The sequence below is a fragment of a genome, unplaced genomic scaffold (assembly GCF_019419815.1).
Source record: "Pyrus x bretschneideri cultivar Hongxiangsu unplaced genomic scaffold, Pyrus_bretschneideri_v1 Contig14, whole genome shotgun sequence".
NCBI lineage: Eukaryota > Viridiplantae > Streptophyta > Magnoliopsida > Rosales > Rosaceae > Pyrus > Pyrus x bretschneideri.
In genome coordinates, this window is record NW_025999435.1 from 2,113,054 (window position 1) to 2,136,456 (window position 23,403).

Below are 23,403 nucleotides of genomic sequence, written 5' to 3' on the forward strand. Positions count from 1 at the left end.
TTGCACCTGGACTCTTGTGGACTTTTTAAAATCATAATCGACTACCTATGAATTTGGATGTATTCTTTAAAATCATTTAAAATATTAATTTGACTATACATGGATTTCAAAATCTTTTAAAATCTAATTGACTAAACCCAGATTTTAAAGTCTTATTAAAATACTATCAAGTCCTATCAAATCCAAATTTGACTACACCTTCCTAAGAGTATCTTCAAAGGAGATGTCAAATATAATATGTCAAAATTTTATTTGATGACTGATGTGGCAAATTGAATACAAGTACTAAATCCTTTTTTTTCGAATGCATGTGTCAAATATTTATTTTATTATTTTATTGGGCCTAGTGTTATATTAACTATTAAAAAAATAATCAAAATTAGTTTTAGTTTTTATTCTATTGGTTGTTAACATGACTCTGCATTAAAAATTTAAATTAAATTATTTGACTCTTTCTTTGTTTGATGTAAAAAAATGGCAACTAGAAAGTAAGGAGTCAAATGACTCATATGCCACATAATATATGACATATCCATTGGAGAACACTTGAATGTCTTTTTATCCTATTTGACATATTTGACATCTCCTTTGAAGATGGTCTAACGTTCTTTTTGATACAATGTCATGTCCCGATTTCAAGATAGGTCTAGGATTGACACATAATTTTAAGACGTAACTGTATAACTTATACAACCAAAACACTTAAAACATAATTTACATATTGGTAAGGTCTATCCCACTTACATACAATGCAAAAAGTCTGCAAAATATGACAGTAAGGTAAAAGGTTAACCTAACCACTCCAAGCGCTCAATTTCTCAGGGAGTAGGATTCTCTCTCCTCTTTTTTTCTCTTCCCTTCTCTCCCTCCTATTTGAATGGTCACGGTTAAACCACGTCAACATCTTATATTAATTTTTTATAGAATGAGAAAGACAAAATAGATAATGTGAGAGGAGGAGATGAAAGGGGTTGGGAAGAGGATGAGAGAGAATCCTAATTCATTTCCTAGCATTGCTACTCAAGACACCTTGTACATATCAACATTTATGAACCTTCAAAATGGCTCTCTACACAGTGGTAATAGTACATCGCAAAAAACAAAAACCCAAATAAGCTATAAAGATGGTGTGAATGATAGTAAACGCATGTGATTGAAAAGTCAATTGATCTCATTTATAAAACATGGACAATCCCTTGCATATATAAAATATCTTAACTCACAAAATTAATTGAAGAATCCTTACAGACAATCAACCAGCTTTCCTTTCATACATACATTAAAATAATAGGAGCAACACACTCGCAAACATTCTACATTCGAGATCTCATGAAATCAAATAGATCAAATACACAAGAACTAACATAAATCATAATGTTTCGCCTTCCAGACGCACTCATGGAATCAGATAGAATTGACATACAAGATAAGAAGTAGGATTCCAGACTCACTCTATAGAATCCATAAGATGAACGTTCTAGACGCATCCAATAGAATCGCATAATGCATCTAAACACACTCGGAACCTAACAAAATGTAAGGTTCCAGATGAACCCGATGGAATTGTACAGAATGTAGAGATCTAGACACACTTAGACTTAACAAAATGTAAAGATCCAGACGCACTTAGTGGCATCCATACATTGAGTATTAGTAGGATTCCAGACGCACTCATGAAATTAGAGTGAAAGATAATATGCTAGGGATTTAATATCCATCTATGAAATCAAGGGCTGAGCTTGTTGCAACTTTTCCCAAAGCGACGGTGTTTAGGTGCCTCCTTAGCCCCATCTGCTTCCCATTTGTTTTGGTTTTTTTGTTCTCCTTGCATGGGCTTGTGTTGGCGGTCGACATCTGTTGGCTTTTCTTTGGTGTGACGGTTTTGTTGCATGTTCAATTGTTTTGCGCTGTTATACCTTCATCGAATTTAATGCATAGTTGATTTTATTCGGGTGGCTACCTTTGTGGTTGTGAACAAGGTGATGGCGACGCCAATGGTCGGCTTTTGCGAGTTGAAGATTAGGATTTTTTTTCTCTACCTTTTTGTTGAATGGGCTTTAGTTATCCCCACCTTATTGGGCTTGTTTAATGTAATTGTATTAGACATTTTTCATTCAATAAAATTTCTTATTTTTCGACAAAAGAAGAAGAAAAAGCTTGGCTTATAGCAGAAGTCACTCTTTATTCTAGATTTAGACACATTTCTTCCTTTCCTTTTTATTTATTTATTTTTATTTTTTATTTATTTTATTTATTTATTTTTGAGATAATTTGTTTCAAACTTGTTATTTATGAGAGCAAAAGTTAAGATCATTTAATTATTAATAAGAAAAATATCATTAAACTGTAATACTAAATGGCAAAGATATGTTTAACTGTGAGTAGGTAAATAAAAATGACTGTTTACAAAGTAAGACATATATTTTTTTTCTTTGAGAAATAGTTGGTTTTTCTTTTAAAAGGAAAATAAAATAGTTGGTTGTTGGGCATCAAATTTTCATGGGTAAAATACAAAAAACTACCTCAACTATTGGTGTCATGACACTTTCATACCTCATCTTTTAAAATTGACAATGTCATACCTCATCTTACGAATTTGTGTCAATGTTAGACTTTCGTCAGTTTTTCTGTTAAATGCTGACGTGGCCAGATACGGGACCCATTTTTTATTAAAAAATTAATTAAATATTTTAAAAAATTAATTAAATATTAAAAATTAAAAAAAAAAAACAAAAAAAACCCATCAACTCGTGTCCCCCCTCCCCAAAAACCCAGATCCACTTATCTGAGTTCTCTCCCACCCAACCCTCTTTCTCTCCTCTCTCCCTGCAACCTGCATCCCTAAAATCCCAAAATCCAGAAATCTTTCCCACCCGTCCCCCCCCAACCTTTCTCTCCGATCCCACCGACAACAACCCTACCTTTGTCGTTGACTTTAGCAATGACAGCCACGACCCCCAATCACCCCCAAACCCTAACTCTAGCCACAACCTCCACAACAACATTCCCTTCTCCTCCTCGCCCCCAAAGTTTTCCCTCTGGTGATTTGCAAGAGAAAAACAAAACAATAATAACAACAACAACAATCCCAATAGAAAAACTCTCCGTTTTTCCCAGAAAATTCTGAGATTTTCCGAGAAAGTCAGAGGAGGTGCGAGAAATAGAGAGAGAGAGAGAGTTGTGGTATGAGAGTGGCTCTCTTTGGTATGAGTTTTCGATAAATGGTGTATATAGGCGGGTCGGATGAGGAAAAGAGAGTGGAGGTGAAGTCCATCGCAATAGGTTCTGAAAGGGCGAAGCCTCTGCACAATTTCAACTTGACTTGGTATTTGAAGTGGGGGAACCAAAAGCACCTGTGGTGCCAGAAGGAGAGCTCTAACGCTAGCGGGAGTGGCGGGGAAAGGTTTGGGGTTAATCGACGATCGTCGGCTCAAAGGATTGAGAGCTCGCCGACGGTGATGACTCAGGTGGGAATGGTTTCTGGGTTTTGGGATTTTAGGGATGCAGGTTGCAGGGAGAAGAAGAGAGAGAGGCGAAAGATGAGATAGAGGGTTGGGTGGGGGAGAACTCAGAGAAGGGGATTTGGGTTTTTGGGGAGGGGGCACATGGGTTGATTGGTTTTTTTTTGGTTTATTGTTTATTGTTTATTTTTTAATCTTTTAATATTTAATTATTTTTTTAATAAAAATGAGTCCCGCTTCTAGCCGCGTCAGTATTTAACAGAAAAATTAATAGAAAAACTGACGGAGATCTGACATTGGCACAAATTCGTAAAATGAGGTATGACATTATCAATTTAAAAAAAAATAAGGTATGAAATATCGTGACACTAAAGTAGTTTTTTATACTTTACCCAATTTTCATTTCCTTTGAACACCACCATGGCACCATCCATTGGTGTATCCAGAATTATCCAGGGGTCATGTAAGGGATCCAAGGATTTTTAAATGCGTCGCAAATGGTGTCGCTGATAATAATATAGCGCCTAAATGTATTAAGTTTTCAATTAGGCGCTTTATTTTTCAGACGAAAAAGAACGGGCGCGCCTTTCATTCTTCCCTCCCTCCACCTTCTCCTCTTTCATATTCGACTGAAAAATGAGAGCCCTAATCCATCCAATCAGAGATTTTGGGAGAATCATCGGAAATTATGGACCACAATCGGAGATCCTGAAGCGCAATCGAATATTTCGTAAGGCACTAGAATCATCTTCTCTCTTTTCTTATTCAATAACAACATAAGTGATTTCTAGGATTTTCTTTTTGAATTGATTTTTCTGCACTCCGCTAGCGATTAAAGCTTAAAGTTTTACGCTAGCAGCAGATAGATGTTGGCGGAGAATGGCAGCGGCGGTGCCAACAATATTGGTGGCGATAAGGAAGAGGAGCAGGAGCTCTCGTTTTTAACCGTGCCCAGTTGTTAGTTTTGCTATTTTTGCCATTTTTTTGGTTAATTTTGGCAAACTTTGTCTAAATTTGAATTGTGTAATTCCTGAAAAGTTTAATATACTCGGATAAACTTGTGAAAATTAGCAACTTTGAAAGGCCCTTTGATCAAGTCGTTAATATGAGTATTTGAAATGTATCAGTTGCACCTGCACATAATTTTAGTAATTAGTTCATGGGAATGGAATTGCCTAATAGGTTAAGACATGGGTTTCTCATGGATTGCCTATTAGATGCTGTTTGAAAACTGAATTGTCGAAACTTGAAAGTTTTGAATCACCTTTTAGCATATTATTAGGAGTTGAACTCTAAGTTTTTGATCATGTGATCCTTTATGTTCGGTTGATGAAATGAGCTCGCAAGAATTTGAGGCCGGTTACCGGCCAAAGCCTGATTTGCTAAAAGCTATTGCAGTATTTGCAGCAGCTGGAACTGGGTAGTGGCAATTAACCAATCCTGGGTTGCTGCCAATTAGATAACATTTTATTTCCAGCATGGTTGTTGAAAGGTGCCTTTCCCATGATTTCGTAAGTACTTCTTCAGCATATAATTGTACACATTTAAAAAGGATGCTTTGTTACAACGCTAAGTTGATGAGACAAACTCATGATACAGGAGTTGCCTTGGCACGGCGGTTTGGAATAGGATGCGTGGGCATCATTTTTGAAGAATCGCTGGCCATGAACAAAAGTGGAGTAGGTTTGTTAATGTTTGTCTACATTTGTTTGTGGTGCAGGGTGGATGAGCTTAAAATCTTGACCGAGGAATATTTAGTCGATATGGCTATCAAGGAAGCATTTAAGGTGCACTTGTACTCTCCCACTTGTGCATAGTTCTTTCTTTGTGATTTGAAGAAGCTTTGATAACTCATACATTGTGTTTATGGGTATCAAAATGATTCTTAAACATTAGATATGAAACTAAATTAACGTGTATAAAAGTTATGGAATACCCGAGCATTGTTGGGTTTGTTGGGTCACCAGCAACTCTAATTATATGTTATGGAATGCAACTTCACATGGTAGTTTATACAATTAGTTTTTAGAGTAAGACCAATGACAAATTGAAGAAAGATATATAAACATTACTTAAATATTACACGTCTTGCTTTTTATGATGCAAATGTACTAATTAAGTTTACACAATCTAATCAACCAATTCTTTTTGTAATTCATAAAATAGCTAACTCATTCAATAGTTCTTGTGACATAGTTGATCGAAGAAAAGATTTGATCAACGTTAATTTTGAAAAACTTCTTTTTGCAGAGGCAATGGTAACTGGTATGGTTAACAAAATTCTGTAAGCAAATAATCAATGGCTCAAAGTCGGTAAACTTCTTATTTGAATGGACAAAGTTTGTAATATTAGTTTATATATAAGGTAATGATAGGGAAACCAAAATATTAAACCAATTTGCAAACCAAATATGTGGTTGTTGATGATTGGATTATCACTTAAGTGTTGATTGACGTGCGTATTTCATATTGGTGACATATCATTTGATTTTCAAATTTGGTTTAAAATTTTGGACAACTAATGAAAAGGGCTTTAAAACTTTGAGTTTTAATTAAAAGGATAAAAAGGTGTTGTAAGTGAATAGTGCCGGGAGTGACTTTTTAGAGTAAAATTGTCATTTTTCGTTAAAGTGAACAATACCGGGAGTGTTTCATTAAAACTCTTTTAAAATTTTGATATCCCTAACATTATCCCCATATATATATATGTATGTATGTATGTATAATCAGGGAACCCCTCCGAAGTGGCGTCCTAGACTGCCTCGCCTACTCCGGCTACCCTCAGGAGCGGTCGTGGGCTTATCAGCCATGTATGCTCATTGTTCACTTGCTTGCGCATGCCTTTTCTTCTTCCTCCCATCTATGTTGGCGCTTTTTCATAAGGGCTACTCAAAGGCTTGTTGGCATGTGCAAGCAAGAAAAACTACTCAAAGGTTTTTTCATATGGACTGCTCTCTTTACTTTGTAACGGCAATCTAAAACTTTCAAACAGTTGGTTGGTGACTTGAAGGCATCTTATGTTTCTCAGATTGAACTCAGCTTGCAATCTGACATCTGTAGGAGGAACTGGAATAAGCCTAGCCTAAAATCCGTCATACGGTCACATTATTGGTAGGAATAAACACCCCCAGTTGTGTCCTAGGAACAAGCACTCAATGATGATAATTTCCTCATACGCATGTCAGATTGCATACTGGTTTTGGTTTTAGAAGCATAAGACATTTAAAGTTTCCAGCCAACATATTGAAAATTTAGGGTTTAGGGCTACCAAATCCCTGTTGTACGTCGTCGTTTTCTAAGGCATCGAAACCTTTGTCCTTTGAATTCGTGGTTTTCTGATTCTTCCAGGCGCTACTCACGTGTACGGCAGCCTGAGCGCGTGGAGGTCTCGATTGATTCCATGGTCTAATTTTTCGCGAATCGCAATCCGACGGTGGCGATTGCGTCGGCGTAGAACCAATCGACAAAAGTGGATCTCTTCAATGCGTATTTTCGACGAGCCAGTTTGGAATGCAATGGCCAGATTAGTGGCAATGAAGCAGTCGCTTTCTTCCAGGGCTCCGGTCTCCCCAAACAGGCCTTGCGCAGTTACTCTCTCTCTCTACATGTATATGCTTGTGTGTATATATATTATATATATTTATATGTATAAGTGGATGTATATTGTAGTGTGTATGATTATATTTGTGTAATTATAGTGGTTGATCGGGATTTATGCTGGTGGAAATGTGTTCCAAATCAGATTGATTTTGAATTTTAGTCTAATTGTAGTTGAAGTGGTTAATGTGAGCTTGGGATGTTGTAATTCGCTGATCTAAGTTGAGATTTTTATTTTGTGTTGGGGCTGTTCTTATTTTACCCGAGGGGTTTGAATTAGCCCCTCCCGATCGTAGTATAATACGGAATTGATGTTCAAATGGTAGAAAATTAGAAGATGAAGGACTTAATACTAAGGTTAGTGAATTTGAGATAGTTGTGTTATCAGGTCATTAATTTACTTTTTGGTGTATTCCTTCGACCTTAGGTGGTAAGCAGACTTTAGAAATGTGTTATAAACTTATATGACCCAAGAATTGTTTATTACATTACAATTGTGTAGTAGTGAAAACCTGCAGCTGGGCACGTGCAGACCCGGGGCAGACTAGTTTCCTTGGTCAGGCAGAGTTTTACAATGCCCTTAGAATTGTCACTGTGGCACAAGTAAGAGAGAACTTACGCCAGAAATGGTGAAGGCAGCATGATATGGCCCGGCTGAAGCTAGAATACCTGCACCCAAGATAAATCTTGCAGCAACACCCGACTCATCGTTTGGAGATGATGTGTTTTCTGCAACCCCATCTTAACCAAAGCGGAATTTTCCTCCTGGCAACGTACTTATCTCATCAGCCATTGTGCCAGTATTTGTTGGGACCCAGTCTTCAGCTAGCCCAAGTACCCACGTTGGTAGCCAGCCTCAGCAGGCCCAGTCATTTGCAAAAGCAAACCAGCAGGTCTCAGACTAGTGCTACTAGAGTTTCATCCAGTGCTGGGAACTCTGCTTCTAGTCAGTCTCATATATCATGGCTTAGTTTGACGCAAACTGATGTTCAGAAGTACACCAATATTTTTGTGAAAGTTGACGCATACAGATGGGAAGATCACTGGTGCACAAACCCCCGACCTATTTCTGAAATAGGGACGACCAAGAGGTAGTCCTATTTTCTTTTTATTCATCTTTTGGCTTGTGTTTTACAGGCACAGGTGCCATAAATGTGCTTATTGAAGCTCTTTTCTTCAGTTTATTTCTCTTCATGTTAGCTGTTAACTGAACTGATGCATCTTTGCAAAACTTGTACCATCCCTATCCCGGAGTTAAGGTTGTTTATTTTTCCTCTTCTGGGTGGTGGATGATTGACAATGTTTTAGTTGTTGGAGTTTAGCTTGAATTCCTCAACATAACAGGCTAGATCAAGCATATTTTTCTGCGAGATGCTTTGCTGCTGGATGTTCGTCCTTTGCATAATGTGTTCGTATTTAGATGTAAAAACTTACGTATGCCATGGGTACTTTGTAGATATAAAATTTTATTTGTAATTGGGTGTAATTTTTTGCTGGCCAATTGACATACAAACATCCATAAATACAATTAAATTGAGTCATGTGTGAATGTGCAATCTTGATTGATAGAATGATTACCCATCCATCATGCCACATTATCTTGAAAGAGAAATGTCGTTATTGCATATGACATTTCGAGCTGATAGTGCAGGCATGAACACTGTCCATGGTTACAGTTATGAGCCTATATGGTATGACCATGAACATGACTTTTGGAAGCTATAAGTTGCCCTACCCTTTAACTTTATGATCTTGTTTACATCTTAGTGGTTTTAAAAAGGGATTTTTGACAGCTGTTCAACCAATGTTCTACTTAACCGAAATCTTTTCCTTCGCTGGAAGAACATGAAATATATTGGAGCACGGGGAGAAACGCGTTTCACGCTGGAGCAGTGACCGCTGTTCCCCATAAATTTAAAGACTCCAAATGTTCCATTGGCTCCAAGATCTCTAGGAAGTTTTCAAGTTTGGGGCACCAAGAGAGATCGAGTTCCTCGAGATATTTCAACTTACAAATGCTCTTTGGAACACTTGAAAGCCCTTCGCAACGATGTAGATCAAGTATTTTGAGAGCATGGAGAAATTCGATTGATGAGTGTAGCTCTTGAACCGTTGTTCCACTTAAATATAAAGACTTCAAATGTTCCATTGGCTCCAAGATCTCTGGGAAGTTTTCAAGTTTGGGGCACCAAGAGAGATCGAGTTCCTCGAGATATTTCAACTTACAAATGCTCTTTGGAATACTTGAAAGCCCTTCGCAATGATGTAGATCAAGTATTTTGAGAGCATGGAGAAATTCGATTGATGAGTGTAGCTCTTGAACCGTTGTTCCACTTAAATTTAAAGACTTCAAATGTTCCATTGGCTCCAAGATCTCTGGGAAGTTTTCAAGTTTGGGGCACCTAGAGAGATCGAGTTCCTCGAGATATTTCAACTTACAAATGCTCTTTGGAATGCTTGAAAGCCTTTTGCAACCATGTAGATCAAGTATTTTGAGAGCATGGAGAAACTCGATTGATGAGTGTAGGTCTTGAACCGTTGTTTCACTTAAATTTAAAGACTCCAAATGTTCCATTGGCTCCAAGATCTTTGGAAAGTTTTCAAGTTTGGGGCACCAAGAGAGACCAAGTTTCTCGAGATATTTCAACTTACAAATGCTCTTTGGAATACTTGAAAGCCTTTCGCAACAATGTAGATCAAGTATTTTTAGAGCATGGAGAAACTCGATTGATGAGTGTAGCTCTTGAACCGTTGTTCCACTTAAATTTAAAGACTCCAAATGTTCCATTGGCTCCAAGATCTTTGGGAAGTTTTCAAGTTTGGGGCACCAAGAGAGATCGAGTTTCTCGAGATATTTCAACTTACAAATGCTCTTTGGAATGCTTGAAAGCCTTTCGCAACCATGTAGATCAAGTATTTTGAGAGCATGGAGAAACTCGATTGCTGAGTGTAGCTCTTGAACCGTTGTTCCACTTAAATTTAAAGACTCCAAATGTTCCATTGGCTCCAAGATCTTTGGAAAGTTTTCAAGTTTAGAGCAGCCGGAGAGATTGAGTTCCTTGAGATATTTCAACTTACAAATGCTGGTTGGTAGACTCACAAGTCTCTTGCAATCAATCAATGATAATTTAGTTATATCCCTCGGAAGCTCAGAAAACTCGGCAAGAGATGTGCAGCCATCTAGATTAAAAGAACCAGAGACTTTCAGCTTACACATGTTGCTTGGAAGTTTCTCAAGGTCTCCGCAATGACTTATATTCAAGTGAGAAATTTTTTCGTGAGACCAAACTGATTGGGGCAACTCCTTTATACCAGTGTAAGATAAATCCAAGTATTTAATATTTCCTGGCATCTTTGGAATTTCAACCAAACTTCCACAGCCAGAGAGATGTATGTCCACAATTTTTAGACTCCCAGAGAGATTTGGAACTTCAGTTAGATCTATAGAGCCATGCAGATCGAGCACTTGTAAGTTGACAAGTCTCTGTAACAAGAGTAGAGAGAAAAAAGAATTAATATAATTTCTACACTAAATTTTATACAAGAGTTAGAATAGGCATATAATATACCTGGTCATCTTTCCAGAGCTTCTTAACTCGGCTCCATGGCATATGAAGCTCAACTAGATTTTCCGGCGAGAATTTTGACGGCAAAGATTCCATTGGATATCCTAACCAGTCAAGGTAGCGAAGAGAATCGGGAAGGTCTACAGAAGCAGGAAGTTCTACAGGAGCGGTGGATATGATGTCAAATATAGGAAAAGGATGCACAAATAGCATTCTCAGGTTTGACATCAGTTTGAAGTTCCATGGTCGTCGCTCTTCACTCTTATGCCATTTAAGGAATAGGGCTTCAACAATTGGACTTTCCTGACAATAAGAACAAAGTTTAAATGTATATATTTTCAACATGTTAAAATGTAATGCTTATTTGGAAAAAGAATTCAACAAAGTTATAGAATAATCTAGAGTATTTGCGATGGTAATGATGTACAAGTTTCTAGTAAAATATCCAAGATAATTTTAATAAAATAACAAAGACTACATAGACTTCCTATCACAATTAAAAAATAGTAGAGTTATTCTTATCACTTAGTTGTACCATCACTTGTACTATCTTTCTAATAGGGGTAGGACCCGTCATTGCATGGGGGTCTCATCTCTATTAGAAAGATGATACAAATAAATATTAAGAATAGCATTTTTGCAATAAAATTCAATCAAATTAATATTTTAAGAATCTGACTTCTTTTTATAAATGAGTTTTATTTTGTTGTGTTATCTTCTCAAGTTTGCTATTTATTTTTTCTTTTAAAAAAAGAAAAGAAAAGAAAGCATTGAATGCATTTGGCTCTTACCATGTTACCATTCAGTACACGATAGATTTCCTCATTCGTGAACAACCTACTCCGTTTACCAGGATCTTCAATACATTGTTCCTGAACAATTGTCCTTCCCATTTCTTGTAGCGAATCGTGCATCTTTATGACTTTCCTTTCCCATTTGTCTGAATAAATTGATATGAGAGACCTATCACAGAGATTTCTAATTCCCGATATCGCAAAGAATCCACGAACATGTAACATTCGTTCTACCTCATTCACTTTCTTCCCTTTATGAAAACATGCTATATCCAGAAATATCTGCTTCTCATTTTCTTCCAATCTATTGTAACTTATTCTCAACACTTTCTGGATATCTTGTCTAGGAAATCGTTTCAATTTGTTGAATTCATCTTCCCAGTCTTCTTTGCTCTGGCAATTGAAGAACAAGGACCCCAGAACTATAAGATCTAAGGGAACGCCTCTGGCATAATCCACGATCTTTTTTGACAACTCCTCATAATATGTTCTACGAGTAGTGTTATTCTTGAAAGCATGCAAACAGAAGAGCTGAAGAGCGTCATTTGATTTTAATACCTTAACTTCGTAGATATTCTCCTCTTCAACAATTTGTTTAAGTGTGTCCTTATCTCTACTTGTGATAATGATTCTACTTCCAGTGCCATACCGTTGAAGATCACCAGCTAAACGTTGCATTTGCAGTGGACTACTCACATCATCAATAACAATGAGGACCTTTGTGCGGCTAAGCCTCCTTCGAACAATAGTTGATTCTATGGATATACTTTCTCCCTTGAAAATGTCACTTAGAAGTTTCTTTTGCAAGCAATCTAGCCCATCTGGTTGTTCTGATTTCTCCCTGACATTTTTAAGAAAACAAGAAGCTTCGAATTTAGAAGAGAGTTTGTGAAATACAGTTTCAGCAAGGGTGGTCTTGCCAATACCACCCATGCCCCAAATACCTATAGTGATGCAAGCGTCCTTTGAGTCAATGCCCAGTCGCAGTTCAATTTGCTGAATGCGGCTTTCAATTCCAACCAGGCCATCTAAATCACATGATGATTCATAATTCAAGTTTGTCCAAATTTGATCGACAACATTCTTAATTAGATCTGCCTCCGTCCTGGCATATATACATGTATGATTGTGTAGAAAAAAAAACAATAGTTAGCCTTAAAGGCTAGTCGCAAAAGTTGTCACGTAAATAAAGAAATATACTAAAAGTTTTAACACCGTATATTTGTGCAAGAAAAGAAATCTTGTGTATTCTCTCCTCAAAATAAAATTAAAGCAATATTAAAATAGAAATACATTTGTTTTTAGGTAAACAACAATACAACTAAGTAAACTTGCGTATTATAGCATTCAACCCAATATCTTTTTGAAGAAAATGAACTTGTCCCACTAATGAAATCATTAACCCTAAAGAGAAATCAGATACGTTTAAATGAACTACAACTAATTACATGCTTGGCCAAGGAACAAGGCCACCCTCCCCAAACCCACAAAAAAATGGCAATTTCGTAATTACCCTAGCCTAAAGTTGGGAGGGGTGGCATTGTAGCTAAGCTATAGGGCAATTTCAATTGGGGATTTTGATTTATTAACAGAATTTCTATCCTTTGAAAAAAAAATTCCTATACGCGGGGGTATGATTGGTGTGTTTTGGCCTAAAGTGGGCTTTGTTGTGGATGGCTAACGAGGAAGGCCTGATTCGATGTGCAAATGACCATAATACCCATCCAGATTTTAGATCCGACGGTCTGAGGTAAAAGGTGGGTAGGCAATCATCATTTTAGAATAGGTAGAGGTGCGGGTTGCAGTGGGTGAGATTGAGGAAAGTGTTACAGAGAGAGAAGGAGAGATGGAGCCGTGAACATGGGCAAGTATGACCTGTTCGTACGAGATTTGCGATTCGGTAAGTGGAAGGGTTACATAGAGAGAAAGAGAGGGAGCTGCTTTATTGAATGTTTGAATGGGTTATAGGTTGCAACACTATTCATTTGTATAAGATTGAATGCTTTGGGTGTTCAATTAAACGACCCTAAATTTCACCAAACATGCTGCTTTATTGTATATGTGAAATTCTGTTCTTAGAATTTCATTATTAATTATGCATTTCATTAGTTAATTCCGTATTTCGTATTTACATTATTTTTATTTTATTCTAATTCCGTCAATTTTAGAATTTGAATTTTATAGTTACAAGGTATGACTTTTTGTAATTAATCATTCAAAATTTGTAGACCTTTCGAGGTCACAATTAGTGTTTTCGAATCAAACTCAATTCCACGAGCGCGTGGGCGAAAGCCGTTCGCAAATTGGAGTGATAACGAAGATGTTATGGACATTTGAAGTTCGATTAAGAAAATAAAATAAAAATGTTTAATATATAACTAGAAGCTCCCATTAATTTAGGGGAAGGGCTAATTAGAGAGAGAGCGAGTGATAGTGAGGTGATCAATCAGAGAAGAGAGGAGAGAATCTAGCATGACCCATTCCCCCTTCATGACCCGACTTCTGACTCGAACCCTCTGCAATTTTCGTCGTGATTTCTATCAATTTTTTTGGCTTTTCTCGACCTTCCACCACAAGCTCGATGAGATTTTTGCCTCGGTTTCATGAAAAACTCCACTAATGGGTCCGTGAATATTCGATGGCGATTAGCCGTTTCTGAAGCTTGTTCCTTCGACCACCGCCATCAATAGACTGTCCTTGAACCTACAAACAAGGCCCCAGCATTGGTTGGGGTTTCGGGGTTCGAAGAACACTCATTTTAGGATTCCGATGGTCTTGGGTGATTTCAGGCCACTTCTCGGCCAAATTGGACCTCGACCTAGGCGACGATAGTACGTGATGTCTTGATATTCATGCTAGGGTGCACTAACGTGGACTTTAGGCACTAATTGTACATGTGACAGGCCTGAGTAGATTATGAGGAGCCGGTGGGGTAGAAGTGCAAAGATCCGAGACTTGGAACGATTAGGTTACTCCTTTATCCTTCCTTGTATTATTTCTTTTGTGATTTATATTTTGAGCGTCTATGGGCATGTCTTGGCCCTAGTGAGGGTTGTGTATTTTGAGAGTACAGATTTGTATATATTTTGTGGGGGAGAGCCCATTATCATGTTTATTTTGAGGTATTAGTTCTAGTAATTTATTTTGTATCTTGTACGTAGTTAAGATGTCCCCTACGTACCTGTGTCACGTGTTCATCCTGGACGTACGTCGGGATCGAGGTGTGACAACTTTTGGTGGTATCAAAGCTTAGGTTTAAGTTTCCATACCTTAACCTTAGAGTAAGGAAGCCTTGGGTAGGTTGGGTACTGGACCTTAATTAGGTCGTGTGGATTCGTTTCTCAAATTTCGTGTATATGCTTATGTTGAATTCTTCTATGCACCAGATATACTATGACGACCCCACATGGTGTTGTTCGGCCGCTTGGGGATGATGTCCTCAATGAGGGCACTTCTGTTATTGATTAAAAGGCTAGCCACGATTATGATGGACCCGACGGTGTTTTTCAGGCCATTGATGATTTGACACAGTTGACGCAGGCTCATGTACGTGCGACTTCTAGTAGAGAGAAGTCTCTATATGGAGAGTTTCATACTCATAAATTGCCTTCATTCGATGGTAATACTGATACGTGGACGACTGAGTCCTGGACCAATTAGATCGCCAGAGTTTTCACCGTTCTGCGATGCTAACTTGAGGAGTAGATAGACCTTGCAGCGTATATGTTAACAGGCAGGCTTACGAGTGGCGGCAGATCATTCGTTCTTTATTGGTAGTTGAATGACCCTTAACTTGGGAGCAATTTCAGACTGCATTCTTTGGGCAATATTTTTCAGTCATTTTGGGATGAGCTGGAGGCAGATTTCCATACATTTGTTTTAAAGGCTAGTCGCAAAAGTTGTATGACCCATTCCCCCTTCGTGACCCGGCTTCTGACTCGAACCTTCTGCAATTTTCGGCGTGATTTCTGTCAATTTTTTTTGGCTTTTCTCGACCTTCCACCACAAGCTCGACGAGATTTTTGCCTCGGTTTCACGAAGAACTCCACTAACGGGTCCGTGAATATTTGATGGCGATTGGCCGTTTTTGAAGCTTGTTCCTTCGGCCAGCGCCACCAATAGACTGTCCTTGAACCTACAAACAAGGCCCAAGCATTGGTTGGGGTTTCGGGGTTCGAAGAACACTCATTTTAGGATTCCGATGGTCTTGGGTGATTTCAGGGCACTTCTCGGCCAAATTGGACCTCGACCTAGGCGACGATAGTACGTGACGTCTTGATATTCATGCTAGGGTGCGCTAACGTGGACTTTAGCACTGATTGTACATGTGACAGGCTTGAGTAGATTATGAGGAACCGGTGGGGTAGAAGTGCAAAGATCAGAGACTTGGAGCGATTAGGTTACTCCTTTATCCCTCATTGTATTATTTCTTTTGTGATTTATATTTTGAGCGTCTATGGGCATGTCTTGGCCCTAGTGAGGGTTGTGTATTTTGAGAGTACAGATTTGTATATATTTTGTGGGGGAGAGCCCACTATCATGTTTATTTTGAGGTATTAGTTCTAGTATTTCATTTTGTATCTTGTAAGTAATTAAGACGTCCCCTACGTACCTGTGTCACTTGTCGATCCTGGACGTACGTCGGGATCGGGGTGTGACAACTTTTGGTGGTATCAAAGCTTAGGTTTAGGTTCCCATACCTTAACCTTAGAGTGAGGAAGCCTTGGGTAGGTTGGGTACTAGACCTTAATTAGGTCGTGTGGATTCGTTTCTCAAATTTCGTGTATATGCTTATGTTGAATTCTTCTATGCATTAGATATATTATGACGACCCCACATGGTGTTGTTCAGCCTTTTGGGGATGATGTCCTTGACACTTCTGCTATTGATTAAAAGGCTAGCCACGATTATGATGGACCCAATGGTGTTTTTTAGGCCATTGATGATTTGACACAGTTGACGCAGGCTCACGTACGTGCGACTTCTAGTAGGGAGAAGTCTCTATATGGAGAGTTTCATACTTATAAACTGCTTTCATTCGATGGTAGTATTGATATGTGGACGACTGAGTCCTGGACCAATTGGATCGCCAGAGTTTTCACCGTTCTGCGATGTTCACCTGAGGAGTAGGTAGACCTTGCAGTGTATATGTTAACAGGTAGGCTTACGAGTGGCGGCATATCACTCGTTCTTTATTGGTAGTCGGAGGACCCTTAACTTGGGAGCGATTTCAGACTGCATTCTTTGGGCAATATTTTTCAGAGTCATTTTGGGATGGGTTGGAGGCAGATTTCGCCACTATTGAGCAGGGCACCACCACAGTTGCTGATCATGTGGCCCGTTTTACTTAACTTCATTGTTTCTCTCAACAACTCTATGAGGAAAAGAAAACGAAGAAACTTATTATGGCATTTAAGCCTAGTATAAGGAATCTGTTATTTGTTTAGGGATTGCCTTTATTCGCTCAGGCGATTGATTGTGCATGCACAACAGAGCTTAATGAGGAATGAAGGCACGAGCGAGTGGAAAACAAAGGAAGAGGGCCTGGTCAAAGAGTCAGTCATCTGATGCGTTTTCGGGTATATCCAAAAAATGCCAGAGATTCTCGTTTGGTGGTTCTCATGGATTGTCACATAGAGAAAATCAGGGTACTTTTCATGGAGATTTCCAAGCTAAGTTAGAGAAGGCTCTCAACATTCTGTTGAGGTGAGTCCTTAGAGCCGTTTTCGAGGAGGTTCTCATGGCGCATACGTGAGCGGACCCCAAACTTTTTCTGAAAGGCATTCAAAAATTTATTTTAAAGGATCTCGATACCAACCACAGAAGACACTTCCATGGATTTGTACTCACTGAGGACGTCGACACTATGACGCATGTAGAAATGGTTCTAAGACTTGTACCAGGGCGGCGAGACTGGTCACTATTTTAAGATTGCCCACAGACTACTGCTAGTAGAGTTGGTAGACCCGCTACTAGTGCTGGGGGCTCAGTAGCATATTCGGTGTAGAGTAGGCCTTCTAGAGCACCTTCTAACTTGGTTCAGTAGAGGATTGTGCAGCAAATGACCAGACAATAAAGCGACAGACAGCTTAGAAGAGGTTCTCAGCGAGTTAGGGCCTAGAGCAATGGAGTTGGGACGTCTCAAATAGGTTCTCAGCGAGTTGGTAAGGTTTGTGCACTATCCACTTTGGAGGCCAAGGCTGAGCTTAACATAGTCACAAGTACTATTCATCTTGATTCGCTCCCTGCTAGGCCATTGTTTGATCTTGGAGCTGAGAATTCTTTTACATCAAGTACTTTTGTTAAGTCTTTGGGTAAACTTATTAAGACGATGGATGTGACATACTCCATTTCCTCTCATTTTTCGAGGCCTCATATTGTTGACCAAGTAGTTTGATCTTGTGAGGCTTAGGTGGATCAGGGTGAGATGCCAACAGATTTGATGATTATTCTAATGCGAGATCTAGATGTCATTATGGGCATGGATTACCTATCGATATATTGAGCGAATTTCGATTGTTTTTAGAAAGTGATAACCTTTCGACCACTTGACAGGCCTCCGTTTTAGTTTGCTAAAGTTCATAAACCTGTTCCACCACCAGTAATGGTATTAGTTGCCAAGGCTAGACGACTCATGAGACACAGATATCAAGGTTATTTGGCTCATGTCATACCCGTTGAGCAAGGAAATAGTGAAATTAATGCCATTCCAGTAGTTAGAGAATTCCCTAACGTATTTCTTGCAGAGTTACATGGCTTGCCTCCAGTAAGGGAGATTGAGTTCACTATTGACCTTATGCCAGAGACAACACCTATTTCTAAGGCTCCATATCGTATGGCGCCTTTGAAACTCAGAGAGCTCAAAGCGCAGTTACAGAAGTTATTGGATAAAGGTTTAATTCGACCTAATGTTTCACCTTAGGGTGCTGCCAATCTCTTTGTGAAGAAAAAAGACAGATCATGTGTTTGCGCATCAATTATCGTGAGCTTAATATGGATATAGAGTGAGTGCGAAATAAGTACCCGCAATTGAGGATTGATGACTTGTTTGACCAACTTCAAGGTGCTCAATATTTTAGTAAGCTCGATTTGCAGATTGGTTATCATCAATTGAGGATCCAAGATGATGACATAGAAAAGATAGCTTTTCTGACTCGCTATGGTGCGTTAATGCAAACTCTAGGCACTGATTATACATGTGACAAGCCTGAGGAGATTTACAAGGAGCCGATGGGAGTAGCAGTGCAAAGATCAAAGATTTAGAGTGATTAGGTTGCTCCTTTATCTTTCTTTGTATTATTTCTTTTGGAACTTATATTTTGACCGCCTATGGTCATGTCTTGGCCCTAATGAGGGTTGTGTATTTTGAATGTATATAATTGTATATATTTTGTGGGGAAGAGTCCACTATCGTGTTTATTTTGTGGTATTAGTTCCAATATTTCATTTGGTATCTTATACGTATGTTAAGATGTTCGCTACGTCTCTGTGTCACGTGTCGATCCTGGACGTATGTCGGGATCGAGGCGTGACAATTATATGTTCATATTCTTTAGGAAGTACATACTCCAGAGTTGTAATTAGTTTCAGGTCAGGGATTGTGATGGGTGGATCGAAATTGGAATTATTATATGCTATTTGGTTGCTTGCTTCAAATATGATAAGAGCAGTGACACAAAAAATGAAAACCCAGTCATTGGTTTACGTTTTCCTCCTTGTCGTTTACCAGTTGAGTTGGAAGGGCAATTGCTACTCATTTTCTACATTTTTAAGATCTTATAAATCTTTTTCAACATTTATGCATATTTTTCTCCCAGTTTACAATTCAGCAAAATGAAAGTTATATTACCATTTACAATAGGATGAAAATAATCACATTAGTTAACCTTTATTCATACTTGGATGCAGATAATTGTGATAGAAAAGTCTATTGTGGTTAGCTTAATAGAAAATGTGATATGAACAATTTGAAAAGTCCACTTTCTTTTCATATGTACGCTTTAACATATGTCAGTTTTAATTATTCATGAGCAAAAGAAATTCTATTTTTCTCCTCCTGGTACATTTAAATTCGTACATCAACATATATTTGTGTTTAATCTATATTAAATAGGGAATTGTTATTAGCACTCTAAAAATCTCATTCTACACTTCAAACTTTCTATATTTGGAAAGAAAAATATACTTTTGAAGAATGTAGAATGAGATTTTTAGAGTGTCAATAACACTTCCTTATTAAATATTAAATGCACTTGAGTATTCAATTGTTTTTAGCAATTAAGAGTCTCTCTTCAATAATTACACTTTTATTCCGTCATCTTCACTAAAATGTCTTAGATTTACATTAACAACTTCTATTTTTTAATTTGTAACATAGAAGCATGCATATGAGGGCAAAACAAACTCTCTGTGTTGACCAAGGAAGTTTGAAAAAGCTGATTAGTATTTGTGTAAAAATAATAGTAAATATGATTGTACATATATGTGCAGATAGAGTTGCTGTAAATATGTGTAAAAAGAGTTGTTGTAATAAGTTTGAAAAGCTAATTGAACTGCATTCTACATCTGTTTTTTATGCAAAGACATTATATTTTGTGATTGTACCGTCTATTAAAATCTTCTTTATGATTTGATTTAATTACATGACAAATTTTTCGACCTGTAGCAACGGACGGGCATGAAGTCTTGTTAAAACCAAAATCTCCCCGCAATTGCATTGCAGCAAAGCTACATTGCATTGCATTGCAGCAAAATCTAATCAAATTCTCACAAGTTTAAAGAAAATTTATAATTTTATACAAGTTAAATAATGAGTTACTTACCCGTGATTGTTTGAATAATCAAACCCAGACAGATCGGCTGCAGCCTTCAAAGCAACCCTCCACTTGTGCACCGTATCAATACTGTCCTTGAAACGTTTTTCAAGTTGAGCAAATGCATCCGCATAACTCCCGTGTTGTTTTCGTACATCAGATGGATTGATGTCATAGAATACGGGTATAACCTTCTGGCCATATCTTTCCTTGCATTCGAGTGTATGCACAAGCTCATCCAAACACCATGTGGAAGAAGCATAGTTTTGTGAGAAAATGATCACCGAATGCGTGGATTTCTCGATTGCCTCTAGAAGGGCAGGTCCGATTTCTTCTCCTTTCTGAAGTCTGTAATCTATGTAGGTTTCAATTTTCTTCTGAAGTAAGGCAGCATGAAGATGGCTGGTAATACCACGGCGGGTGTCCTCACCTCTGAAACTGATAAACACATCATACTTTTCCCGACGAGGGGGGATATTAGCTACAATACCATCATCATCATCATCTCCAGCAGCAGCAGATGACGGAGAAGAAAATGTTAACCATCTGCAGCAAATCTGCAAGATCGTCATGATACACTCCATCTGTTTTTGTGTTTCTCTCAAGGTACTAACAATAGAGTTGTAAATTGTGAGTAAAAAAGAAGAGAAAGAAGCAAGCGATTGATAATATATGAAAGAAAGAAAAAGGGATATTTAGGTTATTGAAAATTTTATGACGCTCAGGCTTTCTTAGAAAATCGTTAAAGAGAAGAAATAAAAAAACCCCAACTCAAGCACCTTTATCTTCCGCGTACAAAAATTCAACGCGTTCAAAGCCAAGACAACAGGTAAGGCCAAGGGCTGCCCGCTAGGGTTGATGAAACATTGATGGACATAATATTATTCAATTTATTGAGAAATTATGTAGTAGCTTCATGCTTAAACTTGCAATAAACAATCACCAACGTCAGTGACGAGATGCCAGGACGCAACACATGGCTTTTGTTTTTTTCTCTGGAGCGATGCATACGGCTTTAGTATCTCAACAAATTCAATAATCACGAAAATGGGCCAGTAGCCGGCAACAGATTTCATAGCTCATGTTGAAATTTTTTTTTTTTCCAGAGATAGTATTTACGAAGTGATTTATAATATATTGATCCTGATAATAAGCATTGAACTTTATATCATTCATGCAGTGTTTGAAGAAGGGTGTTCGTCTATACCCATGCTTCAAAAGTTTGAGCGAATCTCTTAATCAGTGGGCTACAATAAGTTAGTATCTAAAAGTCGGTCATAAAATTACGTACTTAATCACCTACAGATAAATTAATTGTTGAGGCCGAACAACATTTTGACAAATTAATTGATGTGGGCTAAGCAATAAGAATTATATAATAATATTAATTGTGTCTTTCATGAAAAAAATAATAGTACGCAACTATTTATTGATGTAATCACGAATTATATTTTAGTTAACTTGTGATTACTTTTGACCCAGAAAATGCGGTGGAGTTGGTCTGTGGCCGGCTGTGGTCGAAACTGGAAAGAAATTATTTGGCCGGGTGGTCCAAACTGGGGACAAATTAGTGGGGGAGAATTTTTTTTTTTTTTTGGGGAGGGGGTTGGGGGGGGGGGGGGGGGGAGGGGTAAATAAGTAAAAAAATGAGGAGAACAACAAAGGCTTGACTCACAACGTTACACATCACAAACGCACTCATGAAATACCAAAGTTAAATTCCAAAGTTTTAACGTAGTTAATCATCGAGACGCCTCGATTGACTTTTTAAGGTTGACCGTTGACTTTTTACGAAAATTTCCCTAGACTCTCCTTAGTGTATTTCGACTCTCTGATTTTAAATCCGCACCCCGTTTTCCCAAATTCAAACATTTTAATCAAGTTTTACTAATGGGTCCATATGTTGTACTTAGGTGCAATTACTATTGGAGACTTCGACTTTCCTAGTTCGAATGGCTATGTCTTCACCGGTATCTATGAGTGGGATTTTTCTTTTCTATAGTGTGTGTGTGTGTAGTTTCCATTTACGCATTTCATAAAGAGTTTTCTACAATATGCCTAGATTATCGTGACGTGTATAAGAATTAGCGTATTAACGGAAATTATGAAATTATACAACACCCTACTTGATGCACATGTATGCGTAGTCTTATTTATACCTTAAATTGAATTTACGGTAATGAATATCATTGTATTGATTAGAATTATCAAATTATCAATTTACTGTGGCATAATCATATTTACGTTATCTGCTAATTGTGTGCTGCACTGGTGTTAGTACTCGCTCGAGTCAGGGTTAGTCTTTCACGTGTATGTTCACATTGCACCGCACGCTTGTTTTTTCTCTGGAGCGATGCATACGGCTTTAGTATCTCAACAAATTCAATAATCATGAAAATGGGCCAGTAGCCAGCAACATATTTCATAGCTCATGTTGAATTTTTTTTATTTTTTATTTTCAGAGATAATATTTACGAAGTGATTTATAATATACTGATCCCGATAATAAGCATTGAAATTTGTATCATTCATGCAGTGTTTGAAGACAGGTGTTTGTCTATACCCATGCTTCAAAAGTTTGAGCGAATCTCTTAATCAGTGGGCTACAATAAGTTAGTATTTAATAGTCGGTCATAAAATTACGCACTTAATCACCTACAGATAAAATAATTGTTAAGGCCGAAGAGCATTTTGACAAATCAATTGATGTGGGCTAAGCAATAAGGAGTATATAATAATATTAATTGTGTCTTTCATGACAAAAATAATAGTACGCAACTATTTATTGATGTAATCACGAATTATATTTTAGTTAACTTGTGATTACTTTTGACCTAGAAAACGCGGTGGAGTTGGTCTGAGGCCGGCTGTGGTCCAAACTGGAAAGAAATTATTTGGCGGGTCCAAACTGGGGACAAATTACTGAGGGAGAATTTTTTTTTTGGGGGGGGGGGGAGGAATAAGTAAAAAAAGTGAGGAGAACAACATAGGCTTGACTCACAACATTACACATCGCAAACGCACTCATAAAATACCAAAGTTAAATTCCAAAGTTTTAACGTAGTTGATCACCGGGACATCTTAATTGACTTTTTAGGGTTGACTGTTGACTTTTTACGAAAATTTCCATGGACTCTCTTTAGCGTATTTCGACTCTCTGATTTTAAATCCG

General features: G+C 37.9%; 2 protein-coding genes across 12 annotated transcripts; one reads left to right on the forward strand and one right to left on the reverse strand.

The window, feature by feature from the left end:
• Positions 1-3,848: 3,848 nt before the first annotated feature.
• On the forward strand, positions 3,849-7,038 carry LOC125475202. 11 transcript variants are annotated; one of them, XR_007256605.1, is made up of 5 exons: positions 3,849-4,191; positions 4,291-4,972; positions 5,061-5,248; positions 6,192-6,394; positions 6,810-7,038. XR_007256605.1 is itself a non-coding variant. In XM_048579726.1 (5 exons), exons 2-5 carry the CDS (start codon positions 4,965-4,967, stop codon positions 6,868-6,870), a joined length of 339 nt encoding a protein of 112 aa, XP_048435683.1. In that variant the 5' UTR covers positions 3,849-4,191; positions 4,291-4,964; the 3' UTR covers positions 6,871-7,038. The 11 variants fall into 11 exon arrangements, 1 of the variants encoding a protein (XP_048435683.1); XM_048579726.1 differs by having other exon boundaries at positions 5,182-5,248; XR_007256613.1 differs by having other exon boundaries at positions 3,857-4,191; positions 4,291-4,418; positions 5,182-5,248.
• A 1,484-nt stretch (positions 7,039-8,522) lies between these two features.
• LOC125475198 (disease resistance protein Roq1-like) lies at positions 8,523-20,974 on the reverse strand. The gene is made up of 4 exons (XM_048579699.1): positions 20,241-20,974; positions 11,416-12,523; positions 10,628-10,927; positions 8,523-10,542 (listed from the first exon to the last, which is right to left on the reverse strand). The coding sequence occupies exons 1-4, from the start codon at positions 20,813-20,815 to the stop codon at positions 8,938-8,940; spliced, it is 3,588 nt and encodes a 1,195-aa protein (XP_048435656.1). The 5' UTR covers positions 20,816-20,974; the 3' UTR covers positions 8,523-8,937.
• Between the last annotated feature and the right edge of the window lie 2,429 nt (positions 20,975-23,403).